This window comes from Salmo salar, chromosome 18 (genome assembly GCF_965601325.2).
Source record: "Salmo salar chromosome 18, fSalSal1, whole genome shotgun sequence".
Taxonomy (NCBI): Eukaryota; Metazoa; Chordata; class Actinopteri; order Salmoniformes; family Salmonidae; genus Salmo; species Salmo salar.
The window spans coordinates 16555075-16582063 of record NC_138308.1 but is presented as its reverse complement, the minus strand read 5'-3'; the positions used below and the strand labels follow the sequence as shown (position 1 = coordinate 16582063).

The 26989-nt window shown below is 44.2% G+C and overlaps 1 protein-coding gene across 18 annotated transcripts in view; it reads right to left on the bottom strand.

Moving 5' to 3' along the window:
- The window catches only part of birc6 (baculoviral IAP repeat containing 6), a 163938-nt gene that overhangs the window by 5320 nt on the left and 131629 nt on the right, over positions 1-26989 (bottom strand). For all 18 annotated transcript variants that reach the window (XM_082964731.1, XM_082964740.1, XM_082964746.1 and 15 more), the window contains 4 exons: positions 26185-26402; positions 17341-17502; positions 16604-16681; positions 8963-9151 (listed from right to left, as the gene is read on the bottom strand). In XM_082964731.1, coding sequence (XP_082820857.1) covers positions 8963-9151; positions 16604-16681; positions 17341-17502; positions 26185-26402 — 647 coding nt within the window. The remainder of the gene's footprint in view (positions 1-8962; positions 9152-16603; positions 16682-17340; positions 17503-26184; positions 26403-26989) is intronic.

Sequence of the window (26989 nt, the reverse complement as noted above, 5' to 3'; positions counted from 1 at the left end):
AGTGATGGAGTGCTGCATCAGATGACCTGGCCTCCACAATCTCCTGACCTCAACCCAATTGAAATGGTTTGGAATGAGTTGGACCGCAGAGTGAAGGAAAAGCTGCCAACAAGTGTGGGAACTCCTTTAAGATTGTTGAAAAGCATTCCCCATGAAGCTGGTTGAGAGAATGCCAAGAGTGTGCAAAGCTGTCATCCAGCAAAGAGTGGCTACTTTGAAGAATCTAAAATATATTTTGATTTGTTAAACACTTTTTTGGTTAGTACGTCATGTTATTTCATAGTTTGATGTCTTCACTATTATTCTACAATCTAGAAAATAGTAAAAATTAAGAAAAACCCTTGAATGAGTAGGTGTCCAAACTTTTGACAGGCACTGTATACATTTTTTGATTGGGTTGGGGGCTTCTGACACCACTAACTAACAGGGAAAAGATTGTCTTGCTAGATAATGTGATTCTTCGTACATGTATTACTAAAGATAAAAAGCATTGGATTGTTGTAAACATGGGCAAGAGAGTTTCCATCCACCATATTTTTTGCACCAGTCTCGGCGATATTCCATTCAAATTAAAAAGTCACATTGATATTGACTTTATAATTTAAACCTAACCTATGACCTGAACCATCACCTTTTCAACACAAATGTTGAACAGAAAGCCTCACACGCATGCTTTCTGTTCAACACTAAATAGAAATATTTTGAAGCAAATAAAACTAAATATAACTAGCAAATCAGGTCTTAAAACTGAAACAAAATGTAACTTAAAATAAAAACAAATAAAAACTATAACCTTTCTCCCGGCGTTACGCAACTTCCCCCAGATTTCCTGATATCGAGCAGCAGTGGTGACGTGTGCACAAGGCTCATACTACAAGCAAAAGCCCAGAGGCAGATCTAGGCCTGACATTATGTGGTTGACCTCCATTTAACATAGTCATTTAGAAATGCTTACCAATTCAAAAGGACTAAGTCTCTGCGTTTTGTATTGTAAGGGCACTGCACATGTGACTTTTGGCATTTCAGTACACACATTGGTCAGATGGACGGGAGCGTTATGTCCATATCCAAAAGTCACTGAACATGGAACACATGTACCCATCAGAGTAGGGTGTCTTGACAAATGACCTGTAAACGGTACGCTGGACACATACTGAACACACAAAAACACCAACCAATCCATGTGAGATACACACAAATGCGCATACATGCACACACTGGCATGGTCTGCTGATTGTGTACACTATTTACAGATGAACTAAGTGACCTTTTAGGTAATGCTGCCGTCCACTCACTACGCCAGAGGGCAGATGTGTGTGTCCATGTTTTTCTGCTTGCTCCACACACGAAGGGGTCAAGGATGAGAATGAATTATTTTTTTCATCCTGAGGCACCTCTGACACAGCATGCGTGCCTGCTGCATGCTAAGCCCCTGGTCTGCTCCTCTGACACAGCGTCCTGCCTGCTGCATGCTAAGCCCCTGGTCTGCTTCTCTGACACAGCGTGCCTGCCTGCTGCATGCTAAGCCCCTGGTCTGCTTCTCTGCTGACTCTGGCAGCTCAGGTCTACTACGCTACAGCACCGTAAATACTGCCACTGTTTAAACGGAGTAGAGATGGACAACAGGAATCCCTGGAGGGGGAAATCAGTTTGGAGCTGCAGTCACGTGCCTTGGCATCAGTGGGGGAGGGAGTGTGTGACTACAGCTGGGATTGAGGCCGGGGTGGGGGAGTGGGGTGGGCAAAGGGGCCAGGAGGAGACAGAAACGAGGACCTCCTTCCCCAATCGGGCAGATGGCATTGGCCTCTGGACGGTCGGCCTCTGGACGGTCGGCCTCTGGACGGTCGGCCTCTGGACGGTCGGCCTCTGGACGGTCGGCCTCTGGACGAGGAGATGTGAGGTTAGGGGAATGATCAATTTCCTTGCCAGCATAGCCATGGAAATCCTGGCGGCTGGGGCACATCACTCCTCCACTCTTGGCTTCCTCTCCCTCTCTCTGTCACGAAACCCAGCACAGGAGCCCTATCTAACCTCCAGCCAGTCTATACAGCAGCCTGCAGTATTCTGAACCAAGCTGTCCTGGGTTAGCGGGTCACACAGAGAGGAGTCAACGCCCCAGCCTCGATAGCTCCCACTGGGCAGAGGTGTCTCACTAAAACCCAGAAATAATGCACTGTAATGGAGTGTGCTGAACACAATGACTTATTTCCTTGACAGGGTGTGCAAGCAGGACTGTGTGTGGTCCCTCCACTGATGCATCCTCCTCTTGTTTACATGATAAATGAACACGTAAGGTAGCTTTAGTTCCATCTGCTCTGGGGAGGTCCTTGGATTGTGATTCTACCACACTGTATATAGCAGACCCGGCCACGGCTGGCAGAGGTCAAGACAACATGCTTGTCTCATAAAGGACTCCATAACTTCCCCGATTGTCAGAACAGTGAATACCCCATAGATATAGAATGATGAATTAGATTTCTATGGGAAAGCCCTTTGATAATGAGCTCCATTCTTGTGTGGACCGACCTATGAAGAGAGGACAGGGGTGTCGGTCTCGCTAAGCTCCTGAGGGAAAGCGCTTTGGAGTAGTGGGTTTCAGATGTCAGCCACAGCAAAGCCTCCCCTGGCTCGCTCTCTCACATACAGAATCGGCTCTATTTTTCGACGGCCAACCTGTTGTTCCTAATTCCACCTGACAATCTCCTGCTGCATTATTCAAGGTTGCTTTTTATTCTCCATCTCCGACTATAAATAGGGCATAGAAATGTTGGATTCTCACACACAATACCCTGGCACCAAAAATAAATATGTCTATAGTGTCACAGCTTTCACTGTTTACATGAGCGGAAAGAGACAGCGCTGAGCTCGCAGCATCATCAAAACGGAGACAATTACTACCGTATGTGTGTGCGCGGGCCGCAGCTATTCTGTTTGCAGCTAGTATTTTGTTCTGTGTCTTTGCCATGGGCTCAGATGGGAAAAGGGCAGCGCAGGATCGTGTAGGAGTGTCTCACGAGCTTAATTGAATTTCAGGAGGGCACGAAGGCAGAATTGCAGAGACCTGCCATTTTCCCCAGCACCAATGGCCCATTTCACATTGAGCCGCTCTGACGTCAGATCCCTGTGGTTTTATTACAGAGACTGCTGCCGTGCATAAGCTAATGATTTTCACCCTGGGACCCGAAAATGACACTGCCACGCTTCTACCACATAGCATGGAATATTACTGGGAGCATCTGACGTGACAGTTTGGGTGTGTGTCTTGAACTCACTCACACATACAATGTACTTCTACAGTACCTCTACCTCAACAGATTGGAGACCATTTGCCATTGATGAACTTTACAGTATGTCTGATTCTTCTGTTTGTGCAATAGGCAATCTATGCCAATGTCTTCCCCTAGTTTGATGCATTTCTCTAGGTAATCCTGTTGAGAATCTACATCTTTTTCAGGTACGGTTCTATATCTATGAGATGGGGTCACATGGGGCCAAATAGATCCCGGACGAGCCTCCATAATAAGCCTCCATAATATTTCAGTTTATACAACGAGTGGGTCTAATCCTGGATGCTGATTGGTTAAAACCTCGTTCCAGTCGGTGTCTATTCCACAAGTTACCAAGGCTATGACAGTGAAATGCCCATTTACTGATCCATCTCACTGCGCAATCCACGGTCTCATCAGCCCAGCCAGGCAATTTATGAACTTACTCATCACTGTAAGAAAGCATCTAGACATTATCTCCCCATTCTTTTAGACTAGCATTTGTGACCGACTGGGTCAATTCGGTCTTATGTAGCAAAATTTGAAATGGTGATTTTTACATTGGATAAAAGTAGAGACTCAGAGCTAGAAAATGGTATATCATACACTACAGCTGAGGAACAATGGGAAAGTAATTCTGCTTTGAATGTTGATAAACTTGTAACCTCACTTTTGAGAAAATGGCCCGTGTTTTGGTACCTACTCTTTGTCTACACCCATTCAGCATCGCTTTAAGGATTCACACGCGAGGCCATGTAAAAAAATTTAAAAAAATTCAAGACTAAAATCTGGTTTATACTACGGGTGTGTTGATAAATCTTATCTGGAGTGCCAGAGCGTGCTCAGAGTGCGCTCGTAAACTCAAGAGCGTTTTCAGATTGTCCATTCGTAAATTCGGAGTGTTCAGAGCACACACAGTGGACGCTCTGGCCGAGGAGTAGGGTTGATCCGAGCGTTCTGACCACGGCAGTCAAGCACCCAAGCTCACTGGCTAACGTTAGCTAGCTTGCTAGCTACTTCCAGACACAAATGAGAGAACAGCTCACTCTGACCATCTTACTTGCCCTAGCAGGACTGGTTAGGCTGTTTTTATGTTATTCAGAGCGTTGGTGACTGTGTTGCTGGGAACAAATCTAATTACGCTTTTTTGCCAACGTTTACTGACACTGGCCATATTCAACGGGTGGTTAGCGTTCATGCACACTCAGACGAGAGTGCTGATAGAGTAGATAGCCAGAGCGAATTTACCAGCCACGTCTATCGACAGTTGTCGCAGTGACATCATGAACATTCTATTGAAATGGTTACTTGTATAGTGGAGTCTTTTTAGACATGTAGCTAGCTACCTTCTGTGTGTTCTCTTTTAGACTCCGTCTGCATATTTGCAATCAAATACCAGAATTTTCTCCATCTCCTTAGCTATCATACTCTAATTCCACTGATTTCAAAACTCTGTCCTCCAGAAAGTGGAGAGCAACACTCATGCAGTTGTACTACATGATATCTTTCAAAAAAGCCACATTAGAAAGGATTACCTACACATACTGACCAGCTCATGTTATAGACAGAAGAGTGCTACATGGCAGACCAATCCAAAATGATCTCTCGGCATGTCCAGCCCACTCATTATCTCAGCCAATCAAATCAAATAATTTAATTAAATGTGATTGGTCACATACACATATTTAGCAGATGTTATTGCGGGTGTAGCGAAATGCTTGTGTTCCTAGCTCCAACAGTTCAGCAAAATCTAACATATCACAACAATACACACAAATCTAAAAGTAAAATAATGGAATTAAGAAATATATAAATATTAGGAGTGGCATTGACTAAAATATAGTAGAATAAAACACAGTATATACATATGAAATGAGTAAAGCAGTATGTAAACATTATGAAAGCGACTAGTGTTCCATTAGTGATTTCAGGTCCATGTATTTAGGGCAGGGCAAAATCCTGCAAAGTTGCTAAGGAGCTAGAAGCAGAGCTGCCATGCCTGTCAGTGGCATATGTGCCGACAGACATGGCTAGCGGGAAGGTTGCTGCATTTTTCTGTGGCTAAACCAACTAGGCTGGTAATTTAACAATTTTATTCATATTTACAGATGGCATACAAGTTTGTTATTAAGGCACATGAAAGTTCACATTGCAGAAGGCATTTCTGACCAAAACAACCAATCAATTTTGATTAAAAAAAACAAAGTTTACATTCAAATGGCTCTCCTGTGAAGTAGTGACGCGCGACATACGCCTAGTTTCCTGAAACGGGTCACATATGGTTTTCAACAGCAGAGATTTGTATAAACCTTGCTGTCTGTCTCTCCGACATTTACATCGTTTCAATACTGAAATTCTCTCTCCACTGTCCCATTGAGGATGAACTTGTCAGGATAAGACAGACATTTCTTCTCAGCCAGACCAAATCAGGAATCAGCACAATTTTTATGGATAAATACAAATTCATGTCAAACGAAAAACAGGTCAAGCGAAATGAAATGCAGCTAGTTTGTTGTCTTTCCAGCTTCAGTTTGAAGTGATTGTTAGCTGTGTAGTTGGCTAGCTCCTCTGAATGAACAGTGTGTCCTGACGAAAGAGCACATTAGAAAACAGCTTAAAGAAACCCAAATGCAGCTATTTTGCTCTTATTCTGCCAGCACTGTTTGACGTGACTAACTTAACTGTACTTGCCTAGCTTGCAAGCAAGGGATACATTTAGAACGAACGACTGAGTTGCATCCATAGATATGGAGCAAAAATACTTCACGACTGGGTCGCATCTCTGGCAACCTAACTGACAGAGTGAACGGCCAATATTACTCTGCCATTTTTAAAGTCATGCCCCCTCTGTCCTTGATTTTTCCTAAATAAGTCTATATAACACACTGCCGTTGTTAGAATCTCAATACGACAAACCGAACTGGAGTTAAAACCAGTTGTGTGTAATTTCTTTGAATGATTGCCCCCGTTGCCCCTCCTTATCCAGATAGTAGGGCCTGCTCCGCACCTTCTCCTGACAGTGGAATGTGCCGTGCTCAGTTGTTAAATCACCCTGATAATTGCCTCGAAACTGAACCTAAACTAATTTCACACATAGAACAGATGATATAAATGAAGTAAAATATGAAGGGGGAGAAAGGAGGAGAAAGGGTGCGTTGATGAACGAGGGGAAGCGAACGATGCATAATTATTTAATCACCAATTGTGAATGAAGAACAGGACGGGCCATTCTATTGAATTGGTATATTCAAATTGAAATCTCAAAATGTTATGTACTCTATATCAGTCCACCAAATCCAAGCAGTTTTATAAGTCTACTCTGGCCTACTTAGAGTAGACAGTGAGAGTGTGTGTAACTTACAATGGCAAGAAGACCAAGATGAATGGAAGCACATGCTGCGTTAGCGTTACTACAAGATCTGAATGAAAACGACAGATGGCGGGGAAGAAATGATTCATGACATCTCTGATGATTATTCTTCTGATTCTGAGCCTCAGCCTGAATAATCTACACCTCCTAGGCCTAAGTGCAAAAAAGCCAGAACGGTGCACACTGTGCAGGTGCCCACGCCACCACCAAATAAAACGTGAGACAGGAGAGAGGATGGGATTGGCACCGTTTAGATCGAACAAGCCGATGACAATGCTACATGCTGATTATCAACACAAAATGTCAACAGAGAGCAGCCCCTACTTCTCAAGCAAACATCAGCAATGCACTCACCAGCTTTTGTTGTTTCCAGTGCATTCAGAAAGTATTCAGACCTTCACTTATTCCACTTTGATACGTTACAGCCGTATTCTACAAAAAAACGTTACCCCTTTTTCTCACCAATTTTGTGGCATGCAATTGGTAGTTACAGTCTTGTCCCATCGCTGCACCTCCCGTACGGACTCGGGAGAGGCCAAAGGTCGAGAGCCGTGCGTCCTCCGAAACACAACCCAGCCAAGCCGCACTGCTTCTCGACACAATGCCTGCTTAACCCGGAAGCCAGCCACACCAATATGTTGGCGGAAACACTGTGCACCTGGCGACCGTGTGCATTATGCCAAGCCCGCCACAGAAGTCGCTGGTGCACGATGGGACAAGAACATCACTGCCGGCCAAACCCTCCACTAAACGGGACAACGCTGGGACAATTGTGCGCCGCCCCATGGGTCTCCCGGTCGCGGCCGGCTGCGACAGTGCCTGGACTCGAACCAGGATCTCTAGTGGCACAGCTAGCACGTCTGCACCACTCGGGAGGCGAGTATTCTAATGTTACCTTAGATCGTCATTAACACAACCAAATGATCATTTTTGCAATAGCATATATGAAATGTATTAATTACACTGTTAGAATGTTGCAGGCAAAATGACTGCTCATTAGCTTGAGGGGGGGGGGGGGGTCCCTCAAAGCCCAGCGGTTTTAGTGTCAACTGGCTTTCCTCCCTGTCTCGCTATACAAATGAGAGCTAGAGGACAGTGCTCTCCAAAGGTCCACATCCCTACTCTGTCTCCCCAGTCTGGTCTGCTCGCAGGGCTAATCACCATGTCTGACGGCCTGCTAAATAATGTCTGGCTGAAGGAAAACATTGGTCCAGAGGCTCAGGTTGAGGCCCACAGACAGACGTCCTGTCCTCTCTTCTGATTGCAGGTAGAGAGCGACCGGAAAATACATTATTGTTTTGGCAAAGCCAAGGTGCTTGGCAGAGCAGCAAGCACCTGGGATCTTAATTTCATTTTGTGTTCTCATCCAGGTCTACATTCCCAGAATCCAATATTTTAAATCGATGTTGGCTGTGTGTGTGCACATGCACACAGGGGCGAACGACAGAGCAAAGCCAATGACAATGCCATTAATAAGAAGTTATTTCTTGCTGTGTCATGAAGCTCCAATGAGATACAATGTGACAGAGAGGAGAAGAGGAACAAGAGAGTGAGTGGAATGTCGGGTGCTGATTTCTATCTGCTCGCAGTGTGAGTGATTAGACACAGCACATGTTAGGAGCCTAACTAGAGCAGTGTTTATCTGGCTGTGGTGCCTTAAGTTCCCTCCATCAGACAGCAGCACCCACACAGGGGCCGCATATGTGGTGCTGACACACGCCTCCCCTGCCTGGAGGAAATCATTAGAAACACCTCTTCTACCACCTCCCAATCTCACTCTGCTTCACTTTCTTTCCCTCTACCCCCACCCTCTCTTCATCTTCCCCTCCCCCATCCTCTCCCTCGCTCCACCTCTCTAGGCCGACTTGGTGACTGACTGCATCTACTGCGCTATCAGCCTGCGCAGCCGGTGTCAAGGACAGGAGGAAATCAAATACGGGGCCGATATTATCTACCTTGGAATTAATCAACATTGAATTTATTATCTGCCACTGTTGTAATAAAGGACAGTGAAGGACTTTGGGCCTGTATCAGACCGTTTTTATTAAGCAGAGGCTGGTAGCTACTGTAATAAAGGAGCATGGTGAGTGTTATGGTAATCCATGACAGAGAATTCTACTACAATAGAATTGAGAGGCATTATTAAACACTGATGTGGGTCTGGTTGAGGTGTCAGGAAAGGTGAGGGTTAACAGTAACAGGAGGAAGGCTCCGGGTTATGCAATACTCTTACCTCTTTCAAAGAGCATGCTTGGTAACCTCACAGTAGGTCTGAAAGGGTGAGGTACTGCAGGATAGCCTGATAGCAGGGCGGGGGGGGCCTCACCTCTTTGAAGCAAGGCGAGGCGTTGCGCATCTGCTCCAGCATGGCCCACTTGACGGAGGCCTGCCGGATGTTTCCGTCGTACTCGCGGGAGCTCTGTGTGCCGCTGGGGGTTCCGCGTGAACGCTCGTAGCCCGGCTCGTTGAAGTAGGGCTCCGACACCAGGATCAGAGACTGCACTGATACCAGCACCTGGAGGAGAGAGAGAGAGAGGGACAGAGCGAGAGAAAGAATTGAAATTGAGAGAAAAAGAGAGCGACAAAGAGAGCGAGAAAGAGAGAGATTAATGGAATGCATTTGATCATTAGGAAATACACATACAGCCAGAACTTGTTGGGAGGTTACTGAAGAGGGTGTGGAGAGAGCCCAAGAGGGAGCAAGAGATACAAGATAAAGAGGAGACAGAAGCAGTGGGTGAGGTGAGAACATTGCAGAGCCTACAATGAGCATCACAGCAAAAAGCATGGGGGACACTTTACAGACAGCCTTCACGGTATGTTGCCTGTTAAAGAAATCAGGAAATGTTTTTTTTAGAACCCAATTCATTCAGTCCCTTTACCACATCCTTGCTGGGATGAGCATTCTTTATCTCCCGTGCACAACAGCACGTTTTGGAGTGGGACTAGATGTGGGCTGATGTGTCTGGACATCTATTTTATTCAATCCATTGACTGTAGAGCATCACAAAGACATCCATTATTAATTTGTAATAGGAGGTCCTAAGAAACATAAGATACAATAATAAAATGCATTTTCAAATGAATCGAATGGCATATTGAATTATGTTACTGGTCTGTGCAGCCTATAGGCGACATGTCTGCGCCACGCATATGAAATCAATAGGCCTAGTTATTTTGTGAAATAAACAGACAACACATTTTATAGTAGGCTAAGAAATAGAACAAATACAAATAATATTTTCCCCACACAACTTGCGACACGTGGAACCGTTGTCATAAAAGCAATATTTTGAAACTGAGCCCAAGGCAAGACCATTATTTTTTTGATTCATGTTTCATCGCTTTCCTATCCCCACTCTGCTTTGTTAGGGAGCAGGCGTAGGGTCTTACATTGAGAGTATCTTCATCATGATACCGATAAAATAATAGCAATGTATATTTTCAAAAGCATGCGAGTCTCGTGTTCATATTTCACAACCTCTGCGGGCATTTGGAGTTGCCTATACACGATCAAGCTAAAATAATAGAACTACACCTGATAGAAAAATGTATAGATGAGCTATACCACCTCTACTTATTTGCCCAGCCAGAAAACCAAATATACAGAAGGAAATCACATTGGTTAATTAAGACAGTAGGCTTACGCTACTAAGCGACTGAAGAACAAATTCATCCATTTATTAAGCTAAATAACATGCTGGCACAATGTTCTGATCAGCATTAAACAATGAACCAACTAGACAAGATGATCATGAGCAGCACTCACCTCAGCTGACATTTCCACAGCCTAATTGTATTCAAACCAATATCCAAATAGAGACTCAGTTTAAAAAAAATAATCAGACATTCATTGATTTATCAAGACGAGTCCCCACGTTTGTCTGAAATTGACCACAGTGCTGGTAGGATATTGCTTCAAATGTATTATAACAATTGGATGACTGGGAGTTTTAGTTAGCAACAACTTGATGCCTCATTCGGCAAGCGGTACTGATGCACCAAGTCTGGAACCAACAGGACCCTGAACAGCTTCTATCCCCATTTTGAATTCAGGCTGTAACAACAAAATGTTGAAAAAGTCAAGGGGTATGAATTAGAGGTCAACCGATTATGATTTTTCAACACCGATACCGATTATTGGTACACCGATGCCGATTATAATTCATTAATAAAATCTATTTAGTTTCAAATAAATAATGAAACATGTTAAATTTGGTTTAAAAAATACAAAAACAGTGTTGGAGAAGTAAGTAAAAGTGCAATATATACCATGTAAAAAAGCTAACGTTTAAGTTCCTTGCTCAGAACATGAGAACATATGAAAGCTGGTGGTTCAATATTCCCAGTTAAAAAGTTTTAGGTTGTAGTTATTATAGGAAGTATGACGCGTTGACTATTTCCCTCTATACCATTTGTATTTCAAATACCTTTGACTATTGGATGTTCTTATAGGCACTTTAGTATTGCCAGCCTAATCTCGGGAGTTGATAGGCTTGAAGTCAAACAGCGCTGTGCTTCAAGCATTGCTAAGAGCTGCTGGCAAACGCAGTAAAGTGCTGTTTGAATGAATGCTTACGAGCCTGCTGCTGCCTACCACGGCGCAGTCAGACCGATCTATCAAATCATAAACTTAATTATAATAAACACAGAAATACAAGCCTTAGGTCATTAATATGGTCAAATCCGGAAACTATCATTTAAAAAACAAAACGTTTATTCTTTCAGTGAAATACAGAACCGTTCCGTATTTTATCGAACGGGTGGCAACCCTAAGTCTAAATATTTTTGTTACATTGCACAACCTTCAATGTTATGTCATAATTATGTAGAATTCTGGAAAATTAGTTCACAACAAGCCAGGCGGCCCAAACTGTTGCATATACCCTGACTCTGCTTGCACTGAACGCAAGAGAAGTGACAATTTCCCTAGTTAATATTGCCTGCTAACATGAATCTCTTTTACCTAAATATGCAGGTTTAAAAAAATATACTTCTGTGTATTGATTTTAAGAAAGGCATTGATGTTTATGGTTAGGTACATTTGTGTAAAGATTGTGCTTTTTTCGGCAATTCACTTTTGTTAAATCATCACCTGTTTGGCGAAGTTGAAGTAGGCTGTGATTCGATGATAAATTAACAGACACCCCATTGATTATATGCAACGCAGGACAAGCTAGTTAACCTAGTAATATCGTCAACCATGTGTACTGATTATGTGAAGATTGATTGTTTTTTATAAGATAAATGTAATGCTAGCTAGCAACTTACTTTGGCTCCTTGCAACCTACTAGGTCCCTTTGACGCTGCACTCGCATAAAAGGTGGTCAGCCTGTCACGCAGTTCCCTCGTGGATTGCAATGTAATCAGCATCCAAAAATGCAGATTACCGATTGTTATGAAAACTTGAAATCGGCCCTAATTAATCGGCCATGCCGATTAATCGGTAGACCTCTAGTATGAATACTAGTATGAATAGTATGAATAGGATAAAGTAATCCTTCTAACCCCCCCCTTTAAAAGATTTAGATGCACTTTTGTAAAGTGGTTGTTCCACTGGATATTATAAGGTGAATGCACCAATTTGTAAGTCGCTCTGGATAAGAGCGTCTGCTAAATGACTTAAATGTTAAATGTAAATACTTCCTGAAGGCACTGAAGACAGCCATGTTATTTTTTACTCATTATTCACTGTGTATTTATTTATTGTGTCACTATTACCATTCAGCTCATTTTTAACTCTGCATTGTTGGAAAATGACCCGTAAGTAAGCATTTCACTCTTAGTCTCCACTTGTTGTCTGCGAAGCATGTGACAAATAGCATTTTATTTGATTTATTCCCACAGTAATTCTTTATGGATCTATCCACTTGTGGTTAAGAAAACAAAAGAAAACAATGCATGTGGTGGGCTATGCGAAGACCTAGGTGAAGAGACATGCCTTGTAAAGTTAAGAACTGCCAGGGGGATAGTAGTACGGGCGCTGCTTAGCAACCATCAAAAGATATAGAGCGTAGTGCGTGCCAATGCCGCCTCCGCATTAAGGCTACATTTCATACAAAGCCATAGGCAGAACTTCACCACAATCAAGACTACGTCGGTTTGCGGGAAATAAAAGCTTAAGCTTTGATATCCCGGAAACACCTTTCAAATCAAAGTTTATTTGTCACGTGCGCCGAATACAACAGGTGTAGTAGACCTTACAGTGAAATGCTTACTTACAGGCTCTAACCAACAGTGCAAAATAGGTATTAGGTGAACAATAGGTAAGTAAAGAAATAAAAACAACAGTAAAAAGACAGTGAAAAATAACAGTAGCGAGGCTATATACAGGCACCGGTTAGTCGGGCTGATTGAGGTAGTATGTACATGTAGATATGGTTAAAGTGACTATGCATATATGATGAACAGAGTAGCAGCAGCGTAAAAGAGGGGTTGGCAGGTGGTGGGTGGCGGGACAATGAAATTCAGATATAAAAGAAAAGGCGGAAAAGACTTGGCGGGATACTAAAGTTGACGAAAAAATGTTTGAAAGGTATTTAAGAGGGCGTCAAGACAAAAGCATAATTTTTCACTCTGTAAAAAAAAAGAAATCCTTCAATATACCTTTGTAACGATTCAATTAATGCCCCGGGTCGTCTCAAGGAGACTGGGTAAACGGCTCTCTCCATCACTCTGCCCAGTATATATTACCCACAGAGCCAGCCTCAGTCTGGGCGGCTGCCTTCCCGTCTGCCAGCCCAAGCTGGACAACACAAAAGGTGCTCCAACCATTTGGTCTTGACGGTCAAGTAGATGTCAGCCTAACAATAGATGATGATTACCTCAATCCTTACCTCAACCATTAGTGAGGATGAAGACATAGATACTGGATGAGTGCCAAGGGCCAACGTCTACCAACTCTGACCCTGGCGACCTTTTCCGTTGGACTCTCTGAACTCCCTCACCTGTGCCCTCCCCAACCTGCTCACCGGATCTAGATATCAGGGTCGGCTGATTTTGACTCGATTCCACCACTCCCCCATTCAGCCTCCTAATTCCATTATTGATCTGGCAGACACTAACTACAATGATAATCAATGGAGACGTCTCTATCTCGATTTCAAACTCTCCAATCCTGCAAATGAGAGAATTAAAAAAAAGGGAGCCATTTCCATGGACTCTCTGACTTATTCCTGAATCAATATATACAGAAAAATGACTCCCCCCGTATGCACAGTGGATGACATGTTTGATGGATGGACTCGCAAGGACAAACCTCTGTCCACAATGCCTACAGACACTTGGGATATGGCTCGACCGATACCATATTCAACATACAGTATAGTGCACTACTTAAGACTAGCATGTGATCCCACTTCATAATTAGTGCACAACTAAGGTCAAAAGTAGTGCACTAAATAGGGAATAAGGTGCTACTTGAGATTTGCATCAAGGCCTCTACCAGTACAACACAAAACAGAGTTGAGACTGGCTGTCAATGACAAAGCTGGTGTTAATACCCCTAAACAGCCCATCTCAAAGTGGTGGGTGTCGAGAGGGGATTGCCTTGTACTTATAACCCTTTAGACTTGTGGGATTGGCCTATCTGGATATGGCTAAATAGAAAAATGAAAAGCATATGCAGAACCATGGTAGAAATGAAAAGGGAACCTTTTGAAAATTCTGGGAATATTATTATAATAAAAGGTGAAACTAAAGATAATCTGACAAGACTAAATCCAAACATTACACTGTTGATTTTATGTGCATTATTCATTTACTGTACTTTTTGCCGCACACATTCAGTAACAGAATATTCATGGGAAATTTGGGGTAGGTGCAAAAAATGACAAGGGGGTTTGGGTGAGAGGTATAACGGGTGTCTCCAAGTGAACACATACCTCCCAAAAGTGTGCACAGTTCCTACGTAATTTCAATGCACTTTTATGACTCAAAGAAGTCTTCAACTATAAGGTACTATTTGATCTCTCCTAGCTGTGCTGTTGAGGAACTACAGCAAGCAGAGTTGTAGTTGTTTTGTTTGTAACACAACCCTGCATCCCCGCCATCACAATTCCTGTTGTTTACGCATTTCAAAAATGCGTAAACAATACTGGCGAGAACTGGAACACGCTGTCGAACACTTCCATTCGGAGCATCCAAAACATGATCAATGCGTGATATGTCTGGTGAGTATGCAGACCATGGAAGAACTGGGATATTTTCAGCTTCCAGGAATTGTGTACAGATCCTTGCGACATGGGGCTGTGCATTATGCTGAAACATAAGGTGATGGCAGCGGATGAATGGCACAACTTTGACATCAGCAAACCTCTTGCCCCACATGTCGCCATACACGCTGTCTGCCATCTGCACGGTACAGTTGAAAACAGGAAAAGCACACTTCTCCAGCGTGCCAGTGGCCATCGAAGGTGAGCATTTGCCCACTGAAGTAGGTTACGATGCCGAACTGCAGTCAGGTCAAGACCCTGGTGAGGACGGCGAGCACGCAGATGATTTTCCCTGAGAGAGTTTTTTGACAGTTTGTACAGAAATTCTTTGGTTGTGCAAACCCACAGCTGTCTGTGTGGTTGGTCTCAGACGATTCCGTAGGTGAAGAAGCCGGATGTGGAGGTCCTTGGCTGGCGTGGTTACACACGGTCCACGGTTGGACATACTGACACATTTTCCAAAACGATGTTATGGTAGTGAAATTAACATTAAATTCTCTGGCAACAGCTCTGAAGGACATTCCTGCAGTCAGCATGCCAATTGCATATTCCCTCAAAACTTGAGACATCTGTGGCATTGTGTTGTGACAAAACTGCACATTTTAGGGTGGCCTTCTATTATCCCCAGCACAGGGCGCAAATGTGTGACGAGCGTGCTGTTTAATCAGCTTCTTGATATGACACACCTGCCACACCAGGTGGATGGATTATCTTGGCAAAGGAGAAATGCTCACCTACAGGGATGTAAACAAATTTGTGCACAAAACTTGAGCAACAATCTTTGTGCGTATGGATGATTTCAGTTCATAAAAACATGGGACCAACACTTTTTACATGTTGCATTTATATTTTTGTTCAGTATAAGTTACAAAATACAATCTTACAGTGTTACAATTTTGGTACGCATAGAACAGTCACGAGTGCATTCAAATGCGTGTTCTACGACAAATTTCTTCACCATACGACAAACACAGCCTGGGTTTTTCTGAACAGAATGAGCCTATGACAGCATGTTATCTTGTAAATGTTCATCAAGCACTGTGGTCATAAACACTGACACTATATTACATGAGCTTTATGATATGGAAATTTGAAGTGCACATTTGGACTGAAGTGTTTGGCTTGCTTGTATGACATCAAAGCAGTATTTATTATAATCCTCAGTGTCTCATCTTTCAAATTACCTTGAATTCTCTTCATTAACAGCGTTTCCCTCACTCAGACAACAAAACATTTGCAAAAGTTGCCCAATTTGTGGGAGGGATGGGATCCAGAGCCTGATGGGTCTGTTCTACCTGATAATTAATTGCACCCACCTGGTGTCCCAGGTCCAAATCAGTCCCTGATTAGAGGGGGGAAATGAAAAAACGCAGTGGAACTGGCTTTGAGGTCCAGAGTTGAGTTCAAGGGGTCTAAACCAATACTGCGCTGTGAAGCAGAGACCTTGAGCTTTGACGTCATGTATAGCATGCTACTGTACAGCCACTGCATTCCAAGTTAGGCGATTATCAGTGTCCAAATCTTTCAACCCCCCCACATACACCATATTAACGGGTTTATAGTACTGAGGATCCTTCATCGCATCTGTCAAAACAGCTACCTATTGACACCCCCTGTGGTCAAATAGAGACAGGCTGATGATCAACCATCCCCAATGACGTATGAGATTGGCGCTGGTTTTGACAGCAAAAATAAATAAATAACTGACCTATGAAAGGGTGGTGGCCGTATAGTCCAGTGGATTTCTGTCTCACCTGTAAAAAGCTAGAGGTCTGAGGGTTCCATTTCTCCTCCGGTCTCCCGTGCCAGGTGTTGAGGATGCTTAAACACACCTGGAGAAGACAGAACAGATCAACAACTAACGTTAACAGAATGACCAGTGTCAGGTAAACATCCACAGGCCCTCCTTCTACCCAGCCATCCATCCATCCATCCATCCCTCTCTCCATCCATTGTTGAGCGGAGGGAGAGCTGAGGCCATTTTCCCTGGCCTCCCCACCAGTGGTATCTCTGCTGTAGAAAGCCCACAGTAATTCTTATAGCAGCTGTCTCCTTCCATTATGAAAATAGATGTTCCCCGTCAAAGCCTTCCTAATGAGGAGGAGCAGATGTGGCAGGATCCAGCACCTTTACTGCTTTTCACCAGGGGAAGAGAGAGACACCAGAAATAAACTAGTCTTAAGGAAAGGCTACTCAAGTCAAGCCTCCTCTCTCTCCTCCACTCCCTCCTCTCTCTCCTCCACTCCCAAAATATGAGAGTTAACAGGTTGACGGTACCACAGAGGGATCACTCTGGGCAGACTGGTGCTGATATAGACTCAAATTCAACATATTGTTTTTGTGGAAAGCCAAAACATGAAGGGATTGGAAAATGTTACACTAAAATGTACCACAGACACAATATTTACCCTGTTGATTAAAAGCTAGGCAGTTGGTGAGGCAGTTGACTCCTCACCAAGCCCTTAACCCCGTGTAAGTATATGGAACTCACCTTTCCGTCGTTGTAGAGGTTTGGGTTAAAGCGCACGCTGTGTCCACCAGTGGTCTCCAGGTTGACCAGGGGCGGGGAATTGGGGTAGTCCTGGGGGAAGTACACGTCAAACTCAAAGCAGCCGTTGGCGTACGGTGTGTCCGCCGGGCCTGTGATGAGAACCTGCAGCACACAGACCACAAGGGGTTAATGACCGGGGCTGTTGTGACCGTATTAACGCCACACCGGCAGTCACAAGTCATGAAGGCAATCAATCCCACGTGACCATTTAGTCACGGTAATTAGGCTTCTCCAAGCTCTGATGCTGCTGCAGGTCATTAGTAGCCTACCAAATTTGCTAACGGCCTGGTACTCAGCACTGTACTGTCCCTCTAAATCACTCCAAATGTAATCGAAAATCTAACCAAACACTTAATGGGAGCCCATGAGCTCATGTTGCGCAACATTTCTATAGGCTATGCAATTGCGTGAGAAAACAGAGTGATAGCCTCTATTAAAAAGAGGAGGATCCCATAAGCTTTCTATAGGCTCGGCCAACTATATTCATTTATCAATTTTCCTTATATTAAGCACATTGCTTCTCTTTACAACAGGAGTATAGCCTACCTGGCTGGTAGGAAAATAAACCACGAGGAAAAGAGTCCGCCATTCGCTATTTACAGTTTAAGTCGGAAGTTTACATACACCTTAGCCAAATACATTTAAACTCAGTTTTTCACAATTCCTGAGATTTAATCCTAGTAAACATTCCCTGTCTTAGGTCAGTTAGGATCACCACTTTATTTTAAGAATGTGAAATATCAGAATAATAGTAGAGGGAATGATTTATTTCAGGTTTATTTCTTTCATCACATTCCCAGTGGCTCAGAAGTTTACATACACTCAATTAGTATTTGGTACCATTGCCTTTAAATTGTTTAACTTGGGTCAAACGTTTTGGGTAGCCTTCCACAAGGTTCCCACAACAAGTTGGGTGAATTTTGGCTCATTCCTGCTGACAGAGCTGGTGTAACTGAGTCAGGTTTGTAGGCCTCCTTGCTCGCACACGCTTTTTCAGTTCTGCCCACACATTTTCTACAGGATTGTGATGGCCACTCCAATACCTTGACTTTGTTGTCCTTAAGCCATTTTGCCACATCTTTGGAAGTATGCTTGGGGTCATTGTCCATTTGGAAGACCCATTTGCGACCAAGCTTTATCGTCCTGACTGATGTCTTGAGATGTTGCTTCAATATATCCACATAATTTCCCTCCCTCATGATGCCATCTATTTTGTGAAGTGCACCAGTCCCTCCTGCAGCAAGCATCCCCACAACATGATGCCACCCCCGTGCATCACGGTTGGGATGGTGTTCTTCGGCATGCAAGCCTCCCCCTTTCTTCCTCCAAACATAACAATGGTCATCATGGCCAAACAGTTCCATTTTTGTTTCATCAGACCAGAGGACATTTCTCCAAATAGTACGATCTTTGTCCCCATATGCAGTTGCAAACCGTAGTCTGGCTTTTTTTAATAGCAGTTTTGGAGCAGTGGCTTCTTCCTTGCTGAGAGACCTTTCAGGTTATGTCGATATAGGACTCGTTTTACTGTGGATATAGATACTTATGTACCTGTTTCCTCCAGCATCTTCACAAGGTCCTTTGCTGTTGTTCTGGGATTGATTTGCACTTTTCGCACCAAAAGTCCGTTCATCTCTAGGAGACAGAACGAGTCTCCTTTCTGAGTGGTATGACGGCTGCGTGGTCCTATGTTGTTTATACTTACGTACTATTGTTTGTACAGATGAACGTGGTACCTTCAGGCGTTTGGAAATTGCTCCCAAGGATAAACTAGACTTGTGGACGTCTACAATTTTTTTCCCTGAGGTCTTGCCTGATTTCTTTTGATTTTCCCATTATGTCAAGCAAAGAGGCACCGAGTTTGAAGGGAGGCCTTGAAATACATCCACAGGTACACCTCCAATTGACTCAAATGATGTCAATTAGCCTGTCAGAAGCTTCTAAAGCCATGACACCATTTTCTGGAATTTTCCAAGCTGTTTAAAAGCCACAGTCAACTTAGTGTATGTAAACTTCTGACCCACTGGAATTGTGATAGTGAAATAATCTGTCTGTATACAATTGTTGGAAAAATTACTTGTGTCATTGTCACGTTCTTGAAAATGAGCGGACCAAGGCGCAGCGTGAGTTTAGTTCCACATATTTATTTAAGTGAAACTAACAAAACAACAAAAAACTTAAAGACCGTGAGGACGTAGTGCCCAAACACACTAACAATCAATATCCCACAAAATACAGGTGGGGAAATAGGTACCCAAATATGATCCCCAATCAGAGGCAACGATAAACAGCTGCCTCTAATTGGGAACCATATTAGCACCAACATAGAAATAGACATACTAGATCACCCCCTAGTCACGCCCTGACCTACACCATAGAGAACCAAGGGCTCTATAGCCTTCATGTCTCGGAACAAGAATAGACTGACGAGTTTCAGAATAAAGTTCTTTGTTTCTGGCCATTTTGAGCCTGTAATCGAACCCACAGATGCTGATGCTCCAGATACTCAACTAGTCTAAAGAAGGCCAGTTTTATTGCTTCTTTAATCAGAACAACAATTTTCAGCTGTGCTAACATAATTGCAAAAGGGTTTTCTAATGATCAATTAGCCTTTTAAAGTCATAAACTTGGATTAGCTAACACAACGTGCCATTGGAACACAGGAGTGATGGTTGCTGATAATGGGCCTCTGTACGCCTATGTAGATAATCCAACAAATCCAACATAATCCAGCTTCAATAGTCATTTACAACATTAACTGGAGTGGAGGAAAACTCGCCTCCCTGCGGACCTGGCATCCTTTCACTCACTCCTCTCTACATTCTCCTCTTCTGTCTCTGCTGCTAAAGCCACTTTCTACCACTCTAAATTCCAAGCATCTGCCTCTAACCCTAAGAAGCTCTTTGCTACCTTCTCCTCCCTCCTGAATCCTCCTCCCCCTCCCCCCCCCCCTCCTCCCTCTCTGCGGATGACTTCGTCAACCATTTTGAAAAGAAGGTTGACGATATCCGATCCTCGTTTGCTAAGTCAAACGACACCGCTGGTCCTGCTCACACTGCCCTACCCTGTGCTTTGACCTCTTTCTCCCCTCTCTCTCCAGATGAAATCTCGCGTCTTGTGACGGCCGGCCGCCCAACAACCTGCCCACTTGACCCTATCCCCTCCTCTCTTCTCCAGACCATTTCCGGAGACCTTCTCCCCTTCCTCACCTCGCTCATCAACTCATCCTTGACCGCTGGCTACGTCCCTTCCGTCTTCAAGAGAGCGAGAGTTGCACCCCTTCTGAAAAAACCTACACTCGATCCCTCCGATGTCAACAACTACAGACCAGTATCCCTTCTTTCTTTTCTCTCCAAAACTCTTGAACGTGCCGTCCTTGGCCAGCTCTCCTGCTATCTCTCTCAGAATGACCTTCTTGATCCTAATCAGTCAGGTTTCAAGACTGGGCATTCAACTGAGACTGCTCTTCTCTGTGTCACGGAGGCTCTCCGCACTGCTAAAGCTAACTCTCTCTCCTCTGCTCTCATCCTTCTAGACCTATCTGCTGCCTTTGATACTGTGAACCATCAGATCCTCCTCTCCACCCTCTCTGAGTTGGGCATCTCCGGCGCGGCCCACGCTTGGATTGCGTCCTACCTGACAGGTCGCTCCTACCAGGTGGCGTGGCGAGAATCTGTCTCCGCACCATGCGCTCTCACCACTGGTGTCCCCCAGGGCTCTGTTCTAGGCCCTCTCCTATTCTCGCTATACACCAAGTCACTTGGCTCTGTCATATCCTCACATGGTCTCTCCTATCATTGCTATGCAGACGACACACAATTAATCTTCTCCTTTCCCCCTTCTGATAACCAGGCGGCGAATCGCATCTCTGCATGTCTGTCAGACATATCAGTGTGGATGACGGATCACCAGCTCAAGCTGAACCTCGGCAAGACGGAGCTGCTCTTCCTCCCGGGGAAGGACTGCCCGTTCCATGATCTCGCCATCACGGTTGACAACTCCCTTGTGTCCTCCTCCCAGAGTGCTAAGAACCTTGGCGTGATCCTGGACAACACCCTGTCGTTCTCCACTAACATCAAGGCGGTGACCCGATCCTGTAGGTTCATGCTCTACAACATTCGCAGAGTACGACCCTGCCTCACACAGGAAGCGGCGCAGGTCCTAATCCAGGCACTTGTCATCTCCCGTCTGGATTACTGCAACTCGCTGTTGGCTGGGCTCCCTGCCTGTGCCATTAAACCCCTACAACTCATCCAGAACGCCGCAGCCCGTCTGGTGTTCAACCTTCCCAAGTTCTCTCACGTCACCCCGCTCCTCCGCTCTCTCCACTGGCTTCCAGTTGAAGCTCGCATCCGCTACAAGACCATGGTGATTGCCTACGGAGCTGTGAAGGGAACGGCACCTCCATACCTTCAGGCTCTGATCAGGCCCTACACCCAAACAAGGGCACTGCGTTCATCCACCACTGGCCTGCTGGCCCCCCTACCTCTGAGGAAGCACAGTTCCCGCTCAGCCCAGTCAAAACTGTTCGCTGCTCTGGCACCCCAATGGTGGAACAAGCTCCCTCACGACGCCAGGACAGCGGAGTCAATCACCACCTTCCGGAGACACCTGAAACCCCACCTCTTTAAGGAATACCTAGGATAGGATAAAGTAATCCTTCTAACCCCCCCCCCCCCCCCCTTAAAAGATTTAGATGCACTATTGTAAAGTGGTTGTTCCACTGGATATCATAAGGTGAATGCACCATTTTGTAAGTCGCTCTGGATAAGAGCGTCTGCTAAATGACTTAAATGTAAATGTAAATTAACAATGTCTACACTGTATTTCTGATCAATTTGATGTTATTTTAAATGGACTTTTTTTTTTTGCTTTTCTTTCAAAAACAAAGACATTTCTATGTGACCCCAAACTTTTGAACGGTAGTGTATTTGCTTGACAATCACCGGCTGACAATTTCGTGACCGCCACAGCACTATTAATGACAATTCACTACTATAATGTTTTTCTTCAACCACACACCCATTACCACTAGAGGTAACAAAAGGATAGTATTTTTCCTGACGAATATCTCATGGCTATTATAGAAATCCAATTAATTAATTTTCACACTAAAATGAGATTAGCTAATTAATCAAGGTGCCCACAGGAAGTGAACAATGTAAGAAATGACTAAGACGTACAGACAGATGGTTGTGATGGGGGAAAACAAATCAATAGTTCCATATGGCAATATTATTTTGGGGCAAAATTATATTGATATTTTACTCAAAGTATCAATTTGTAAAAATTAAAGATCTATACATATTTTTTTTGTTACTGTAGGGAAGCGTTAGCTAGCCCTAGTCGGACTTATCTACACCAAAACCAGCTTGTTCTCCATCTTTTAAATAGTGAGCCAACATGTTTTAAGCACTTATTTCCCTGACTGACTAAACTCCTTTTTCTCATGCTCTCTCATCTCTCTGCAGCAGACATAGTGAGCAATATGTTTGGAACATCAAATCACAATATCGAATTGCAATACATATCGTATCGGTACTCAAGAGTCATGATATTGTATCGTGAGGACCCTCGTAATTCTTTACCCTTATACACAGCCTTGGGAAGATCATCAATATGATCAAATAAGAAATGGTAAAGGGATCTTGGTAATTCTGCAGGAATACCCTTGTGCTTTCAGTGAACGGGAAATAAAGAGCCTTCGTCTGTATCAGAGGCTCCGTCTGATCGATGCAGGGGAAAACCTCTTATGTGAGGAGGAAGCCCGCTCCCCCTCCCCTTGCTCTGTTCTCTGCTCAAACACGCTGATGAGAGGGGACCTTCGCCAGAGCAGCGGGTTATTACAGAGTCACAGGTATTCAGGCTCAAGGATGGCGTGTCCGAATGGGGGGCTGTGATTTTCCACATTTGCTGCTCGCAGGAGGCCCTGACAGCGGAGGGCTAATCTGATCTGAAACGCACTGCACCGAGACCTTGTTTCAAGTGCATTTGGCTCTGCCTTTTAAAAACAAAACCCCCAGGATTCAGAGTTTCTGTGGGGGCCAGGCTCAGAGAGACATGGTATCTAGACCAGGAAGGAAGTAGGGATCCTGGAGAGAGGCCTGTGTTTTTGCAACAACAAACAAGGTGTCTTTGAGTGAAATGTCAGGCAGGCTAGCTTTCCCAGCGGCTGTTTTGAGATGAAGAGGTGAATGGGGAGGGGAGGAGGGGGTAGAGCTGGCGATGCTGCCAGGCTGAGTGCTGCAGAGAGCGGCAAGCTGATGGAGGAGGAGAGGGGTAGAGGCCGAGAGAAGCAGGCAGCTTGCATTTAGAAAAGCAACAAGAACAACAACAAAAAAATCCCTGGTGCAGGGGAGTGAGGTAGAAGCAAGACGTGTTTTTAACAAGGTGCGAGAAGACATGTAGCGGTTAAGAGGATGTGGACGAGCTGTAGGTAGGTAGTGTGTGTATGTACGTACGTATGAGAGAGCGTGTGTGTTTGAGAGTGCCTGACGCCTGTCTTAGCAGCGTCAGCCATGAGTAGCAATATCAAGGGTTGTCATGCCGATCCAGCTCAGCAGAGCACTCACAAGATCGCTCGAGGGCACCGAGCGTCACTCCGGCGGTGCGTATATTTTCATACGAACATTCAGACCCAACACTTTTAGTGCACTTCTCAGAGAAGGGGAAATCTGGAGGGAGTAGCTATTAATGTCTATTAAGATAGCATGACGCTATCGCACCTGGTGAAAGAAGGATAATGCACAGTCTATAGCGATAGGACAGGGGGAACGTGAAATGAGGGGGCAATATGCCAGTTGGGTCCCTAGACATCCACCAGTCTCTGTCAACTTGTGGCCTTTTCTCATTGTGCTACTAAGGAAATAGTTTGTAGTGTTCTTTGCAGAAACAGTACCTTAACAGATGAGGGTTTTGACATTTACGAATGAGACTGCCATTAAATCAGAAAATGGGTCCAGGCCATTTATTAAATGTCATTGGAAAATGAGTAAGACTTTCTATGACAGCTGTTGCTGAATGACCACTGGAATGAAAAGCATAGGCTATCAACACCATATGCAGAGTCCCAAGATACCAAGCCCATTTCCCCAAGTCATGCGGGTTTAATGCCCCAAGCAGCATCCATTTGACTGGAACAGTACTCTAACACCCTGCTCACTTTAACAAGCATCTCAATTGGAAAGCATTCAAATCGTCATCTGGCCATTCCCTGAGGCCATCTCTGTATCAGACAGATTGGGTCTCTAGTAAAGCCCTTTCACATACAGTGCTGTGAAAAAGTATTTGCCCACTTTTGGATTCTCGATTTTTGACAATGAATGTTATCAGATCTTCAACCAAAACCTATTCTATTATTAGATAAAGGCAACCTGAGCGAACAAATAACAAAAAAGTAATCATTCTTTAATTTATTTAATAGGCAAAGTCATGCAACACCCAATACCCCAGTGTGAAAAGTAATTGACCTCTTACACGCAATAACTGGTTGTGCCACCTTTAGCTGCAATGACTGCAACCAAACACTTCCTGTAGGTGTTGATCAGTCTCACATCGCTGTGGAGGAATTTTGTCCAACTCTTCCATGCAGAACTGCTTTAACTCAGCAACATTCTTGGGTTTTCGAACATGAACTGCTCATTTCAGGTCCTGCCACAACACCTCCAATCAGGTTTACATCTGGACTTTGACTAGGCCATTCCAAAACTTCAAATTTGTTGCTTTTCAGCCATTCTGATGTAGACTTGCTTGTGTGTTTTGGATCATTGTCTTACTGAATGACCCAGCTGCGCTTCAGCTTCAGCTCACAGACAGATGACCTGACATTCTCCTGTAGAATTCTCTGATACAGAGCACAATTCATGGTTCCTTCTATAATGGCAAGTTGTCCAGGTACTGAGGCAGCAAAGCATCCCCAAACCATCACACTACCACCACCATGCTTGACCATTGGTAGAAGGTTCTTACTGTGGAATACAGTGTTTGGGTTTCACCAGACATAACAGGACGCATGTCGTCCAAAAAGTTATAGTTCTGACTCATCTGTCCATAGAACATTCTTCCAGGAGTCTTGACGGCCATCCAGGTGCTTGCAGGTGGATCATGCAGCAAGACAATGATCCAAAACACACAAGCAAGTCTACATCAGAGTGGCTGAAAAGCAACAAATGTAAAGTTCTGAACTGGCCAAGTCAAAGTCCAGTCCTAAAACCGATTGACATGTGGCAGGACCTGAAATGAGCAATTCATGCTTGAAAACCCACATGCTGCTGAGTTAAAGCAGTTCTACATGCAAGAGTGGGCCAAAATTCTTCCTCCGCGATGTGAGACTGCTCAACACCTACAGGAAGTGTTTGGTAGCAGTCATTGCAGCTAAAGGTGGCACAACCAGTTATTGAGTAAAAGGGGGCAATTACTTTTTCAAACAGGGGAATTGGGTGTTGCAAAACTTTGTTTATTCAATAAATGAAATAAGTATCACATTTCTGTGGTATTTGTACACTCATATTCCCTTTATCTAATGTTAGGTTTAGGTTGAAAATCTGATCACATTCAGTGTAAAAAATATGCTAAAATGGAGATTCTGAAAGGGAGCCAATACTTTTTCATTGCACAATATACATTGAATACCATTGAAATGATATCACTTACATAGATGAATACCTAAAAAGTGATTCATAAAATGTGGGTTGGCTACTGCATGTATAACATTGTCATGAGAGAATTAGATGGGTGGACTGAGCATTAAAAAGTCATCGTGGATCCATAGATTAATATCTGTACCTTCATGATGTCCAGCCGCTCTTCGTCGCAGCGGACAAAGACGCTGGAGGAGGAGGAGAGGGGCAGCGAGGTGGAGAGCGTGACGGCCTCCTGTGCCAGGCGGCGGGCGCGGGCAGCGCTGTTGGCATCGCTGGCGTTCTTCACCTGAGACATGTAGTGGTAGTTCACCTTGAACACCAGCTTCCCGTCATCGTCCTCCGTGACCATCTCAAAGGTGTCTGCCAGGGAAAGATATCGCACGGTTATTAATGTCAATAGCTCCCGGGAATGGTTTAAACACATTCAAATGGTTCATTCCACACCAAAGAACAAGGCATGACACAAACATCTTCCCAGTAAATCTGGCAGTAAGTCTCTATTCAGTTATGACATGGCCCCATCTCTTGTCCTTCCATGCTGACTACACCGGCCACACACGTGCATGTTCATTTTGTCCATCCACACCTGACGCAAATCATGACACACAGGTTAAAATAACAAAATATAGTGGGTTCACGGTTGGTTAAGGTCGAAACATACAAGAAACATTCACGGACATTTAGCTCGCTAGCTGTCCTGGGACATGAACATTGGGTTGTTATTTTACCTGACATGCATATGGTCCTTCTTTTAGCTGGTTCTTCGCAGTATTTTGACCTAGAGTCCTACAAAATCGGATATGTTTCTCTACTCCAACAATTAATCCACAGATAAAAAGAGAAACCTAGTAACGTTTTTAGTTAGTTATCTTTAATTAATCTCTCCTCGTTTGTCTTCCAAGTATCCACGTGGGTTTGCATCTTCCTGATCTTCAATAAGGAGGGGA